The sequence below is a fragment of the Aspergillus sclerotioniger genome (genome assembly GCF_003184525.1).
Source record: "Aspergillus sclerotioniger CBS 115572 chromosome Unknown BO94scaffold_5, whole genome shotgun sequence".
NCBI lineage: Eukaryota > Fungi > Ascomycota > Eurotiomycetes > Eurotiales > Aspergillaceae > Aspergillus > Aspergillus sclerotioniger.
This window is the reverse complement of record NW_020290995.1, coordinates 1,207,299-1,221,253: the sequence shown is the minus strand read 5'-3', so window position 1 is coordinate 1,221,253 and position 13,955 is coordinate 1,207,299. Positions and strand designations below refer to the sequence as shown.

Sequence of the window (13,955 nt, the reverse complement as noted above, 5' to 3'; positions counted from 1 at the left end):
TCAAAAGGATTCTGGGCCAGCAGGGGAATTCCAGTTTCGAGGGCGACGCGATGGCGGTGATTTGGAATCATTCCAGCGTGGCGCGCCGCCGACTCCGCTCAGATCGGGTCGCTGATCCTCCTCCGGCCCACGCCAGACGCTTGCGCTCTTCGGTCGAATGACAGTCGCCGATTGCAGTTCAGATCTCAGCCGGTGGGGCTCTCTTCATCGCCGTGTGGTCAAAAAAGCAATTCCCAGGCGAACAGGTCCCGTCATGCAGACGAACTCGCTCCATGGCTCCATGACTCCATGATCTCCCTCCCTCAACTACCCACCCCCCAGAGTCCCCATAACTTAATCCAATATTGGGCATCCCTTCAGCCCGACCTGATCCTGATCAATGCCTCTGCTTCCTCTCATTGGCGCATCCCCCCCCTGCCATGGCGCTCCCTCATGCCCTCTTCAGTCTTCGCCTCGTGCAGCTGAATCCCGGCTAGATCTCCCGTCTTGGGAACCGAACTAGCGTTCGCGATGATGGACGACGCCCTGCCGGCCTGGACTTCTGATATCAGCGCTCAATCATGCGCGCCAGCTTGTACCCACTCGCCTGACCCATGCTAGGCTGACGTCTGCTAATCGCCCTCCAGCTACCCGGCATGACAAGGACAGGCCATTACATGACGCGAGGGCCCTGACACCGCTGAATGTACCCCGCCCACTAATGGAACATGGCCTGGTGGGTGGGTAATCATACCACGCCCTCGACTCATTGTCGGGTTTCCTTGCCAGGACTTCGGGACACACTAGTCCCACCAGCATGGCGCCTGTGTGGCCTTGTTGGGGCCCATCTGCAGCTGCCACCGATCGACTCAGTCAAAAGAATGGCAAAAAAAAAAAAAAAGCAAGAAATCTGTGCGTCCTGCATGGATCGTTGTATGCCAGCGGGGCCTGTCAAGCCCCATCCTCTTGACCCTCGCATCTTCCAGCGCTCCGATTGTCCGATCCTCGACATTCCCTCTCTGGCCATGGAGCGGTGGGGAATCTGATCCTCCGTGGCGAGCACCATTGCGTCTTACACGAGTCTTCAGTGCTAGCGTCGGGCTGGGAACCCTGACCCTCCTGCATGAGCCACTCGGACTGGATGACCCGGAGTGTCCTAATCTCTAGACCCTTCTATCTAGTTATCACCATCACTAGATTCACAAGCCATGGGATCTGGGACGGGATGCTGGCCCCTCCTCGGGCACCATCTATTGGTTCTCCTCTTTCTTGATTCGGGGAATGCAGAGCTGAGGATTGGAAGGCACAATGCCACTTTGCGCCGCTCATTGGCAGACCGCTCTGGGCTCTAGACTGGCGGAACAGATCCCGTGCAATAGTGGCAGGAATCAGGATGTGAAGTCCTGAAAACATGGCACCCAGAGTAAAAGCAAAGGTAAAACGGGCCGAGAGATGCCGCATGCGGTATGCGTCCTGCTGCTGGAAGCATGGACTATAGACGATAGCCCAGGTAACTCCGGTGTTTGATGTAGGTCCACGTTTCGGGAAATATGCCATCTGCATCGTGGTGATATGTCGTCATCCACAATGATTCAAAAGACGCAGGTGCCCTTTCACTGCAGCCCACTTGCGGCAGTGTCAAGCAGACGTGGGTGACATGCCAAAATCATTCGTCGAGTGTGAAGTCACCGTGGTATAACCCAATCTGTCATTATCTCTTCTTTGCATCTGATAGTACCTGTTCCTGTACCTGTCCCTGTCCTCCTGTCCTTGCCACCACACTCTAACGACCCAATACCTGCTTCCACTCTTCGATTCACCCTGTGGTATTGTCCGAGACAGCATGTCAGAACCGGTGCAGACTGTTGTCACGGTGCCCCCTCCCGCCAAATGTGCCTCTGGTCCACCGAGCCCAAGTGAGGCAACGTTGACAGAGAAGACCTTCGCAAACAGTCTTTCTGAAAAGGTGGAAGAGTCACGGTATCCGGCAGACAACGGATCGTTTGATCTGGAATCCCAAGTCCACAAAAAGAGATTTGCTGTGATTCGTTATGCCTTTCTCAACATCTATCGCCGCCTCTTCACCATCGTCTTTCTCGCCAATATTGCCGTTTTTGTGGCTGTTCTGGTGACCGAGCGGACGATGTTAGCACTCGTGAATGCTACCGCAGGTAACCTGCTTGCATGTGGCCTTGCCCGACAGCCTCTGGTTGTGAACACCATCTTCGTTTCCGTATGCTCAATACCGAGATCAGCGCCGATGTGGATGCGGCGACTGGCAGCCAAGGTATACCACTACGGGGGCGTCCATAGCGGGTGTGGCATAGCCGCATTCGTGTGGTATGTGGGTTTTGTGGGTGTCATGTCTCAGGAGTATTGGTCGGGCCAGTCCGCCCTCTCCCTGGCCCCAATAATCCTGGCGTACATTATTCTCGCCCTGCTGCTCGCGATTATCATAGTCGCTCACCCCAAGTTCCGGGCCAAGAAGCATGACTACTTCGAGCTCACCCACCGCTTCTCCGGATGGCTGGTCGTGGCGCTCTTCGTCATCCTGCTCATGATCTTTGCCGATCAGGCCAGCGCAGCATATAATGAATCGCTTGGTCGTTTCCTGCTCAAGCTTCCGGCCTTCTGGTTCTTGATGGTGACTGTGGTCGCCATCATCCACCCTTGGGTCTTCCTGCGCAAAGTCAAAGTCCAACCCGAATACCTCTCATCCCATGCAGTAAGGCTCCATTTCAACCACACGACCACGACGTTCGGAAAGGGTATCCAGTTAACTCGACACCCACTTCAGGACTGGCATGGGTTTGCCACGTTCCCCGATCCCGAGGGTAAAAGCTTCTCTGCTCTGGTCTCTAAAGCCGGAGACTGGACATCAGCCTGCATCCAAGACCAGCCAACACATCTGTGGAAGAGGGGTGTACTTACCTATGGCTTTGCGTATGCAATGAGAGTATTCAAAAGAGTGGTAGTCGTCACGACAGGCTCTGGCATTGGACCCTGCCTATCATTTCTGGGAGATGCCAATCGCCCCGAGTTGCGTGTGATCTGGCAAACCCGCGCTCCTCTAAAGACGTACGGGCAGGAAATCATGAACCTTGTATCTGAAATGGACCGGAACCCCGTGGTGATCGACACGAATCAATCCGGACGAGTGGACATGGTTCCGATCATTCGACAGCTCGTGAAGGATTTCGATGCGGAAGCTGTGTGCGTGATCAGTAATCCGTTGATGACCAAGAAAGTAGTGTATGAGCTGGAATCACATGGGATTCCGGCATATGGACCTATATTCGATTCATGATCTCGGAGTTTTGTATGTGTTTTTTGTTTTGTGTTCTGATGTGAAAATGTTCCGGTGTTGGAGTTGGTTGGAGTTTGGAAAGGATGGGCCCGGTTTGGGGGAGTTAGTGAGGCGTCACGAGTAAAGAACAGGTCAGGAAAGGGAAGAGGGCGATTCCACACTTTGTATATGGGGATTTCTGGATGTCACCGACTGGCCCAAGTGTTATTAGTACTACGGGAAATAATCCGATGCAAACATTCGACTTTTGAGGCGTGCCAACCATTGTTCGGGGCGTATGTGCAGGGCCGATCTGCAGGGGGCCTTGTGTAGCCAGCCGCTGGGTACTTGCAGCACCATCTCAAATTCCATATACATGGTCTGTCCAGTGCGACAGCCACCAGAGCGGTTCCAGTTGAGCCCGGGAAGTAAGGGCCCAATTGTCTTACCTTGGAGTCTTGAGGGTGGTGAGACTGTGAGATGCCCAATGCTCCATTGGGACTATGCGAGGGGCATCGTAAGTACGTACCCGTCCAGTCACACCCACCAGGTGCTGCGATCTTTCCTTAGGCAATACAATGTAAACCAGGCTACATAGATAGAGGATAGTGAATGATGCAAGTTTTTTTCTAATTAACCAGGTATATCGGTATAGTGAACTTGACACTGTCAACACGTAAAAATTGTAGGACAGAAGAAATGGCGAGACGTGACAGTGATTATGGGTATCATGCAAACAGAAATTCCCACCCCGTGATACAGAACGAAATTCTAGCAGACAAACTTTTGTTTCCCCTTGTGTTTTCATGCCATTGAAATTAGAAGAGTTGATTAGGAAATGGCAGGCTTGCATTAGCAAGTGTTCGAGTGACTGTTGAGAGTAACTGAGACGGATCTGAATCCCTCTGGTTTAACAATCATTCAATTCGTAAATAATCGTAACGTCGTAAGTGGCGTAGGGTTGGATGGACAAGTCCAGTCCACACGTGTGTTGAAAAAGAAGGATGAATGAGTAGAAGGCAGTGTGGTTGTGAGATGCGTTAAGCATGGCTCGAGCTGCGAGAATCCACAGATGGGGCTCGATCGCCGACTCCGTGTTCCAATGGCTCAGTAGTCAGATCATCGGTAGTTAGTCGAGATCGCCCCCGAGATGAGTGAGTTGAGTCACTGTCCAAGCGAATAGACTCCATGCGGTCCAGTTCCTCATACTCCGGTAGGTGGATGGGAGACCCATGATAGTCCTCCATGATGCTTGAGCCATCCAGCATAGTGTATCCAGGAGGACTGGCGGGGACATCTTCGTAGACCGGTGGCATCTCTTCATCCCAACTGATACCGAGTCCGCTTCGTTCCGTGACATGCAGGTGGAATTGCATACGCAACACGCGCGCCGCTCCAGTGGGGGTGATGAGCCGGGTATTCCGATTTGGGCAGAACTCCTCTGCCACGATCAACTCAATGACGAGGTTGTGCCGCGCTTCCAAGCCACCTTGGGCTTCGAGATCGCACACGGGATTGCAAGATGGGTTGATGTTCGCCTCGAATTGCATGCTGATTTCGCCACCAGCGGTGTCAAAATCGGTTTTCCAGCCTTCCTTCTCTTCGTTGTGGCCAATGATGCGTGTCTCTTGGTGCAGAACGCCTTTACCCTCGCCCCCAATCTTGTGTGCATGCTTGGTGCAGGCGGTCGACACGATCTTCTGATGCTCCTCGATCCGCCACATCATCTTACGCAGACGCCAGCGAGTCTGGGTTTCTTCGCCCTTATCGACAACTCCACTGAGAGTCATCTGAACGGGAAAAGTGCCAATAGGGTGCACAACCGAGGGGAGGACGATGCGGCCGGTAAGATTGGTAGGCGGGAAGATGCGGATAGAAGATTTGTCATTGCCGGGGAGGATGGCACGCTTAATGTGCACCGGCATTTTATAGGTGTACTCCTCACCGTTGACATTATGAGCACGTGCAGAAAGGAAGTATTCGACCTGGCCTAGCGAGCCGTTGCAGGAGGCGGGAAGGTTGCCGGGAAACAGATAGCTGAAGGGGAATTCATGATCGCCGTTCTTGAGGTGAATTGGCTCCGTCAGGAAGTTCCAATGGGTAAGTTCTTCGGTACGCGCGGCGCAATTGACACAGTCCCTTGACACAGGCTTCTTCGTTGTCAGCCTGCTCATCAAGCGCATGTCAAACGTATCCAGTGTGATCATGCCGGCTATTTCTGAGACGCTGATCTTCAAACGCCCCGAGAACAGCGCACCGGTAGAGTTGGCAGGAGACCCGTAGCACACCAGTGGTGGTGATTCGACGATAACATCTAGTTTGGCGTGAGTACTGGCGATGTCTTCTTGTCCGGCACGCTCCTTCGAACGAGATGACCGGCCATGGCTACGTCGCTTGTCCTTGCTGTGATCTCTGTGGGGATGGATGAGGTGCTCGACCGCGAAAGACAAGCGACGCTCGGGAGAACGAGTTCTTTCCGCGCCGCCATGGGTGGATGGCTTCTTGGAGACCATTGTGTTGTGTGGGATTTCGTTCACAGAGGACGAGGATGAAGAGTTGGAGTGCGAGATGGACGAGTGGTGAGAGAGGGAGGGGCGAACGAAACTGGAGAGTAGACGGCCAGGCATGGTGCCAGAATGTCGAGTGTATACACTTCGGATTGTGACGACCTTGCCAGGCTGAAGGAAGTGGGAGCGCTGGGCGTCAAATATGGACGCCTGAGGTAGCTGCGTTTGGAAGGTTCTCGACGAGGGTGGTTCGGAACTAGAACAGTGGATGTGCAGCGGTTGCAAACAGTAGCTGGGGAAGTGGTCGTTTTATGATGTGCTTCGATATTGGTAGGGTTGAGATGTGTGGTAGACGATCAAGTACATAATCCAGTTGCGATTGGTAGTATTAGAAGGCGTCTAGAGGTCTCTGACTACATATAGTCAAGTTGAAGTATCCGAGCACCGGTGTTATGAGTCACGAACAGGGTACAAAGACAGGTAGGTAATAGATATATGTCACCGCTTGATTGAAGTTCCTATGAGTTGGTGAAAGAAAGATGAGGTAAACTGTCGGACAAAAGCAGGAGGAAAGAGAAAAGAAGAGGTGGGCGAGCAGCTGCCTTTGAATGAACCCGAACAAGCTTTTTTTTTCTTTTAGTTCCCAAATCGATGCCCATATACTCCTATTCAATTTTCTTGCTCCTGAATTTTTTTCCCACCATTTTTTTTTAGTATGGTTGCTACTCGGACGTGCCCACACCATGTAACAGGTGCCATTCATTCCCTGGTCTGGCCACATTGAAGGCTCCATCCCATCGGGCGGACGATGGAGTTTGGGTGGGGCGCGGCAGAAAAAGCGTCATAGTGGGGCTTACCGTACGGTTTCCATACCTGACAGTACGGCTGCCGCCGGCGGAAAGCGCCAGCATCTGAGAAAGAATTGTTCCTGCCGTCGTGCTTGGCGTAAAGATTTCCCCGAGCAGGAAAGGGTGAGACATGCAAGCGATGGGTTGACAGGCGCTCCGACGGTCCTCGTGGATGTTCCTTAGCTTGCGTGATCTAGATGGGAGAATTACATTAGCTTCAGGACAGTCTAGATCGCTTAGTAGCAGTAGAGTAGCAGTCGTTCCGTCGTGGTATGTCATCTATCTCATTCTAGAATATCACCAATCAACCTATGGGAACTCATTCGGTACTTTGGACCCCGGAGCATACTTTCTTAGAATCTGATCCAACCCCGGATCTTTGATTCGGAACATCAGATCAGCTCGATATGGCAGGACAATGGTCTCACTCAAATCCTCGGCTAAATCCTACGGGAGCTTTAGCTTGCTTCGAAATCAACGCAACATGCACGCTTTTGCCAGTAGGATCCATCTCACTCAGACGCTCACAGCATGTGATGTAGTCCGGGCTCATGCACACTGCACTGATAGTAGACGTATATACATCGAGAGTGCGTGCAGAATTGCATTGGATTCGTATTAATCAAACTCACTCTGCATCATTTGACTACTCCGCACAGCAGAAGCACTCCGCTAGCTTCAAAGCATGGTTCCCCGATGTACGTCCGTTGAGGCCGTGCGCAATGACTCACCCTTACCCCGTAGAAAGGGCTGGACTAGGAACCGACTATAGCTGTCCCTGGGTCCGAAACGATGTATTGTCGATCTTTCACTCTCCAATGTTGCCGTGACCCAGGCACGTAATACTACCAGACATCGATCGTGACTTGACGCAATATGCGCTGGACATTACTCGGGGGAAACTCGTGGCTCTAATGATCTTTCTTCGAGATCATGTCAAATTGCTAAGAGATGTTGTCATGTCCTTTATTCGAGATGCGAACCGAGGATGACAGGGCTGACTAAAGTTCTAGACAACCACCCCTCCTGGTCAGGCCACGATGCGATTGGGCCGTTGTATACTTGGGTCCAGGGCGGCCACGACAACAACATTATTGAGACCGTAGAGGAACGCTACTCAAAATGTCTTGGGGTGAGAGAGCAAAGACAAGGCACATCGCACAAGTCGATGACAAGTCATCCAGCATCGTCACATAAATGAGAAGAGTGCGACTCACGGCACCGGATATCCGTACAGGACGACCGGGACTAGAGGCCGTAATGACACCTGACAAGGGGGCGGTTTCTATGCTCATTCAGGAAGGTCAGCTGCCGTCATCAAACCATCACGTGGCGTCATTCAGTGCGTAGGAAGCCCGAGGGGTTCAAGGCGGTCTGGCGCAAGTTTTGCCCGTACCAGCGGTGACCGGCACCGTGACGCGGGTGTACAGTACCATACGGCAACACGTTGCGACGCTAATTGGAGATCCTCTGGATCCGTGAGGCCGCTTTTACTGTTTGAGCCAACGAGGCGCAGAGACCACGGCTGGAGGGCCGAGCTAGCCCCATCCGTACCGGATGTTTTGCCTACCGATTGGGATCCTTTTGAGAAAATTCTTCGCAGAGTTTTATTCTATCGCAGGTCTCTTGGGGTTACAGCTCGGCCAGGTTCCACATCCCGACAGGGCCAAAAAAAAAGTGTACCATAGTAGGGAAATCCGAACAAAAAGAAGCCCACCGGCTCTGGATTGGGATTTATTACTTGCTTTTCTCCCGCACGGTACGGCATACCTACCCCTGGTCCGCTGGATTGTGACTCGTCGCTTTCAAGGTCTCAGGCACTGAGAACCAGAGCAATGACGAAGCGCTGTAATGAACTCTCTAGTTGCTGCCCAGTAGCCTAGGTTTCTCCCCGTTGTTGCCATTCTTGGCCAAGTCTGAGGGTACTCATCACGGCGCTAACAGAGACCCTGTACGCAGGAGGAAGATTCCGTTGTCGCTCACTGCATAGCGATAGGTTCGAATTTCCCCGCACTGTAGAAAATTCCGTTCTTTGCGGGGCATCATCACATCATCCGGATGCAGTTGCCGGTCGGTCGGTGTAGCGAAGTCGTTGGCTGGTCGTGATGGCATGTTGGATGGAAAACAATTCACCGGACAGCTAAAACATTCATAGCAAGCAACATATGATATTGACTAACCTAATATCAATGTTGTTGTTCTAGACTGGAGGTGCGTGCTGTGACCTGGCAGGGAACAGCCTCTGCTCTGACGAATGGCTACCCATCGCCGCCATACCCATTACCTAACAGTTTCACCGCCACCCATTGAGATGCCCGGACGACAGCATGCGCAATGGCGATGATCGGTCTGAACTCTGGCGATCCAGGTACCTTGGACGACGACTCGACTGATACCTGTCGGTTCTGACCGTCCCGGTGGCAGAGTTTCGGCACGAGTTGGTCATGACGGCTACGGATGGCCGATTCGATCACGCCATGAGATCGGATGCTATACAAGATTTCGGCTTCAGCATGCATGCCAAGTCTCCACGGTTGGTCGATTCATATTCTATACCCTTCACATAAGGGGAAATTGGCAAATCAACCATAGGAAGCTGAGCACTCCCCCAATAGCTATAGCTGGAATACTTCTAGCTCATGCTTCTGAAGGGTGCATACAACCTGGGAAATCCACGCAACGCAGATGCATGCAGGAGCGCTTTGGACTTTGCGTAACACATTGATTATCGGACATGGAAGGCTGCAGTCGAGTACCCATTGCCAGGCCGTTTTCTTTCCGAATTGGGGGCGGATTTCGCCATCTAGCTGGCCTTGGCTCGGAGTACCTAACTTAGAGGAGTTATTTGTTGAATAATCTCGACTCTTCACCTACTCAAGACCGTTTCCAAATCTCGATCTAATAATAATATACGGAGTACAGTAAGCTGACTTCAGTCAAGTCAACAACTCCCTGAGTGAGGGATTTCTCCGCCTGAGCACGCACTGCGGCTGCGTTATTAACCATCATCTGGCTTCATGAAACCCGCAGAAGCTTGGGCCCCATTCCATGCAGCTGCAAAACAGGGAGGAGACTAGTAGTGACGAGTCGTCAGTTATCACCTCCATGATGCCAGTCATTCTATACTGTTTCTTGCAAGGTTGCCAGGCTATGTTGACGCCTTCGCCCATGCGATTGGGTCTTTTCCGCGGAAACCCCTCCTATTAGGCGGAAAGGGAGGTGGATTGGTGGTACACCGTACCCCGTTTAATCTTACGGAGCTTGTCCACCGGCCCGGATCTGTTCTGATGGTTAGCTTTAGCGATGACTCTTATGAATTCTGCTAGACACTAGCGCCTCAGAATTTTCTGTCCGTTCTCCTCCACAGTGTTCAGCGAGCTAAATCGCTCACTGATGGGGCCTTTTTAGTTTCAATTGAACCACCTTCGTCAAGGACTTCGGCGACTGCCGTTGTTTCCAACTCCCCTGCCCGGTAAGGTCCTCGACGGAAGTTTAATCGGTCCGTGGGTGCACGACATGCGGTCTATGGTTGACGCCGTACCTGCGGACCGCCTTTCCGGGTTCGACTTCGACAGGAACATTGCCTCCACCAAAGGACTAATAATTTATTATGGCGTGACTAACCGTCGCCCAATATCGGATATCATTGCTCAAACATGTTTCTAATTGCTATAGCTTCAATGCCTAGGTTTATCGACATGGGGGATCATGTTCCTTACCATCAAGCTCATGAACCCCGCAGGTTTGAGTTTGACGCGTTGATCACACAATTGCTTAGATTTGGACCCCTGCAGGCTATGGTTGCTTCGTGACATCTATGCGCGGTGTTACATACATCAGAAGAGGATGTTTGTTGTCAGACCTTCAAAATTTGACATTCTACGACGTCATTGGATTCTCAACAGATGCTGGAAGTGAGGGGCACGGAAAATTGCGTTTCAGCCCTACGATATCGGCTATCAGAGCCCGAGGTATTTCACGAGCTCCGTATCTGAGTTATTTTCTTGCATACTTATCCAAACTAGGCAAAACTTTCGACTAAGCTAGATGATTTCTCTGTTCTAGGGGTTTGTTCTGTTGTGGTTACTCTCCCAAAGCAATTTGTCAGTGCTTCTGCCGTTTGAAACAAGTGGATAAAAGAAGATTTGATATTGGATCTATTCCGTACTAGCTACGTACTAGGGTCGAGAACATCCCCTGAACCCCTGACGGAGATCTTACGACCTTTCTCTAATCATTCTGAATATAGACTCGTGCTGACGATTGGAGAATTTTATCGAACGGCACGCTTCCCGGGTCAAGTAAATAACAAGGCTTTGCTGCATTGCATGCAATGACGTCTATATCTAATCTAGCAGCCAAGTTGCACCCGCGGCTAGGTACAGCCGACTCTACCCGCGAGGGGTAAAAGCCTGAGAAATGGCTTGTGAGTGAATTTTGCTAGCTATTATTAGTTTCATCCTTCAAATACTAGTATGACTTCGGATACCTCGAAGTCCGGAGGACCACGGCGCTAAAACAAGGATGCTCTCCATGCCTGTCTGTACTCTGTACACCAGACCAAAACAATGTGCCCCTGTTTCGAGGACAGCCAGTAGATGATAGCACAAATAGCTCGACTAGTATTTCCACGTGGGGCGTGTGGGTATGCACTCGAAGACCGAAGTATGAGCTATGAAGTAGTATGAAGGATCTTCTGGAGAGTTCCAGTGTCCCATCCTGCTCCTTCGCCTAGCCCTGACGAGTCTAGGAAAGTCCAGCAAAAGCACGCAGTCACTGACATCCATGTGATTGGGTGGAACCAGGAGTCTCCTACTTAGAGTTAGCCTGTTTGCTTACTAACTGGTAACTAATCCTAATTAGGAAGGTGACAGCTGTCGGACCATTGCTTGGAGGTTCTTAGGGACACGCACCTAAGGTGACTACTACTATGTAGTGAGTTGGAAGTCCAATATATTATCGATATGTGTATCGAAATCAAATCCTGGGTCTTGTTAAACCCCCCTTAGGATGGATATCAATGTTACAGCACCGATTCCAGTTGCAGAACAGGAGCTGTGGCAGTAGCAGCAGATCTAACCAAATGGCCTAGCACCTTCTCCCAGTGCGCGGCTGAGAAATATCGTGCCCTCTAAGTATATACTACATTCTTCTAAAATGGACAGATATCTCTAGGCGATATCCTGGAGGTTTGCATAAGAAAGGTGAATAGGACATCATTCAATGTTGCATTGGTGATACCAAAGAACGGGCTCAACTATGCGAGTAGCTGCATCGAAACTCAGTCATACGAACTTAAAGGAACTCTCTGCAAATCCAGTAAGGGCCTAAGTAGGTGCTTTTCAACATTTATAGTGAATTGAATTGATTCAACGAAAGGAAAGAAGGTTCAAGATTAGCCTAACCCAACCAAAAATATATAATGGATTCGACCTCTACTGGAAAGGTGTATGTGTGGCAGTCCCCCACATCATATTACGTGTCTTAAGTTTAACAAACAACAGATTCCTCATACAATTGGACGAAGGCAGACACCCATAGCTTTATACAGCAGCCAATACAGGCTGGCTGCTTTTATTTGGCTGGATTGATCGTTGTTTTTAATCAGTAGTCACGTGGCGATAGCTCCTCGAGGCATGGAGCTCCGGAGATCGTCAACCTGGGGTTCAACATCTCCTTCCCTCCATCTTGGCTATCCAAATATTGGGGTATCTGTCTCCTCAATGATGCCTAATCTCAAATAATTTCATACACCTCAAGTGCCTTTCTCAATCAGTGGCTACATCCCAACATTTTTCGTCAGCTGCGTTCAATTGACGCAAGCGGGCAACGGTTGTCGGATACCACTGCAACACTCTCTATCGAGTTGTGCTTGCGTATCCCACAGTTTGCCAACTGGTTCATTTACATACCCATTTTCCTTCAATTCATCTTCGCACTTGACTCCAAAACCATTCGACAATCATAAACATTCCCAGGCCCTCGCGCCATGTCTCCCTCAACAGTGCTTTCGCTCGGTTCTGCCGTTCTCGCCGTCTTCCTTTTCTGGACATTGTCCTCGACCACCTCATCACCATTCGCCGGAGCATTCCCTCGTCTCTACAATAAACGCATATGCCTATTGATCGCCCACCCAGACGATGAAGCCATGTTCTTCGCGCCCACAGTATTGGCCTTGACAAAGCCAGAATACGGGAATCACCTGAAGATCCTCTGTCTCAGCAGTGGTATGCCCCCAACCCCAGCACCAGCGTGCCACACCATCTACAAACACTAACCCCCCATCTCTCCCATAAAACAGGCGACGCCGACGGCCTTGGCCATATCCGCAAAAAGGAACTCGTGAAAAGCGGAATGCAACTGGGCCTCCGAAACGAATCAGACGTGTACATAATCGACGACCCCACCCGGTTCCCAGACAGCATGTCAGCCCACTGGTCAGAAAGTGACGTATCAGCTGTCCTCGAGACCGCCTTCATGCCCGAATCAAACGACAGCTCCATGAAGAAAACCAACAAAGCTGCCGGCGGCAGCGCAGCACCCACAGCGACCATCGACGTGCTCCTAACCTTCGACAAAGGCGGAATAAGCAACCACCCCAACCATCGATCCCTATACCACGGTGCCGTGCACTTCCTGCGGAACATGATGAAGGATAAGCCCGGGTATACCTGTCCCGTCACATTATACACGCTTACCACGACGAATCTTCTACGCAAATATGCCGGGGTTCTGGATGCGCCGTTCACTATGGTTCGGGGGCATTGAATTCCATTTTCTCCGGAGCGGGTCGTGGGTCGAAAAGTGATCTTCCGTCTAGGCTTTTGTTCGTCAGTTCCGTGAATGAATGGATGACGGCGCAGTCGGCTATGGTGAAGGCTCACCAAAGTCAGATGGTGTGGTTTCGATGGGGTTGGATTACACTTGGTCGGTATATGGCTGTTAATGATCTGAAGGCGGAGAAGATATGATGCCTTCCTAGCTGTCCGTTGATCTGTCTGGATACCGAGGTGTGTTCGCATTTGTAGTATATAATACCCGAGTTGTATGTATATGATTCTGCTTATTCCTATATGGGATTTGGTTACATCGTTGTATAGGTATGTCTATTCCCATCCCCAGTGGAGTTTATTTGGTGTGCGGGATTGAATGGGTAATACTGACTATTATACTCTTTATTGGTATAGCAAGTATATCAATGGCTTGATGCATAAATCGCAGAAATAATGTCATTGTGCGAAAACGCACTTAGAAAGAAGCTCAGTTCGTAACATGTCACCATGGACAGGGTATCCGCTCAGGTAAGACAATATGTGCAAACATGAGGTATCATAA

General features: G+C 50.8%; 4 protein-coding genes across 4 annotated transcripts; 3 read left to right on the top strand and 1 right to left on the bottom strand.

Annotated features, from left to right (window-relative positions):
• Positions 1-1,603: 1,603 nt before the first annotated feature.
• Positions 1,604-3,663, top strand: BO94DRAFT_532263 (integral membrane protein TmpA). The gene has a single exon (XM_025611087.1). The coding sequence runs from the start codon at positions 1,823-1,825 to the stop codon at positions 3,284-3,286; it is 1,464 nt and encodes a 487-aa protein (XP_025471074.1). The 5' UTR covers positions 1,604-1,822; the 3' UTR covers positions 3,287-3,663.
• Positions 3,664-4,211: 548 nt separating this feature from the next.
• BO94DRAFT_328034 (alpha-arrestin) lies at positions 4,212-6,193 on the bottom strand. Its single transcript, XM_025606953.1, has one exon. It carries the CDS (start codon positions 5,890-5,892, stop codon positions 4,306-4,308), a length of 1,587 nt encoding a protein of 528 aa, XP_025471073.1. The 5' UTR covers positions 5,893-6,193; the 3' UTR covers positions 4,212-4,305.
• Positions 6,194-9,257: 3,064 nt separating this feature from the next.
• BO94DRAFT_532259 (uncharacterized protein) lies at positions 9,258-9,837 on the top strand. Its single transcript, XM_025611086.1, has one exon. It carries the CDS (start codon positions 9,669-9,671, stop codon positions 9,825-9,827), a length of 159 nt encoding a protein of 52 aa, XP_025471072.1. The 5' UTR covers positions 9,258-9,668; the 3' UTR covers positions 9,828-9,837.
• Positions 9,838-12,609: 2,772 nt separating this feature from the next.
• BO94DRAFT_554099 (PIG-L family deacetylase) lies at positions 12,610-13,591 on the top strand (the record flags this gene model as incomplete). The annotated part of the gene is made up of 3 exons (XM_025613697.1): positions 12,610-12,847; positions 12,922-13,363; positions 13,426-13,591. 3 exons carry the CDS (start codon positions 12,610-12,612, stop codon positions 13,589-13,591), a joined length of 846 nt encoding a protein of 281 aa, XP_025471071.1.
• Between the last annotated feature and the right edge of the window lie 364 nt (positions 13,592-13,955).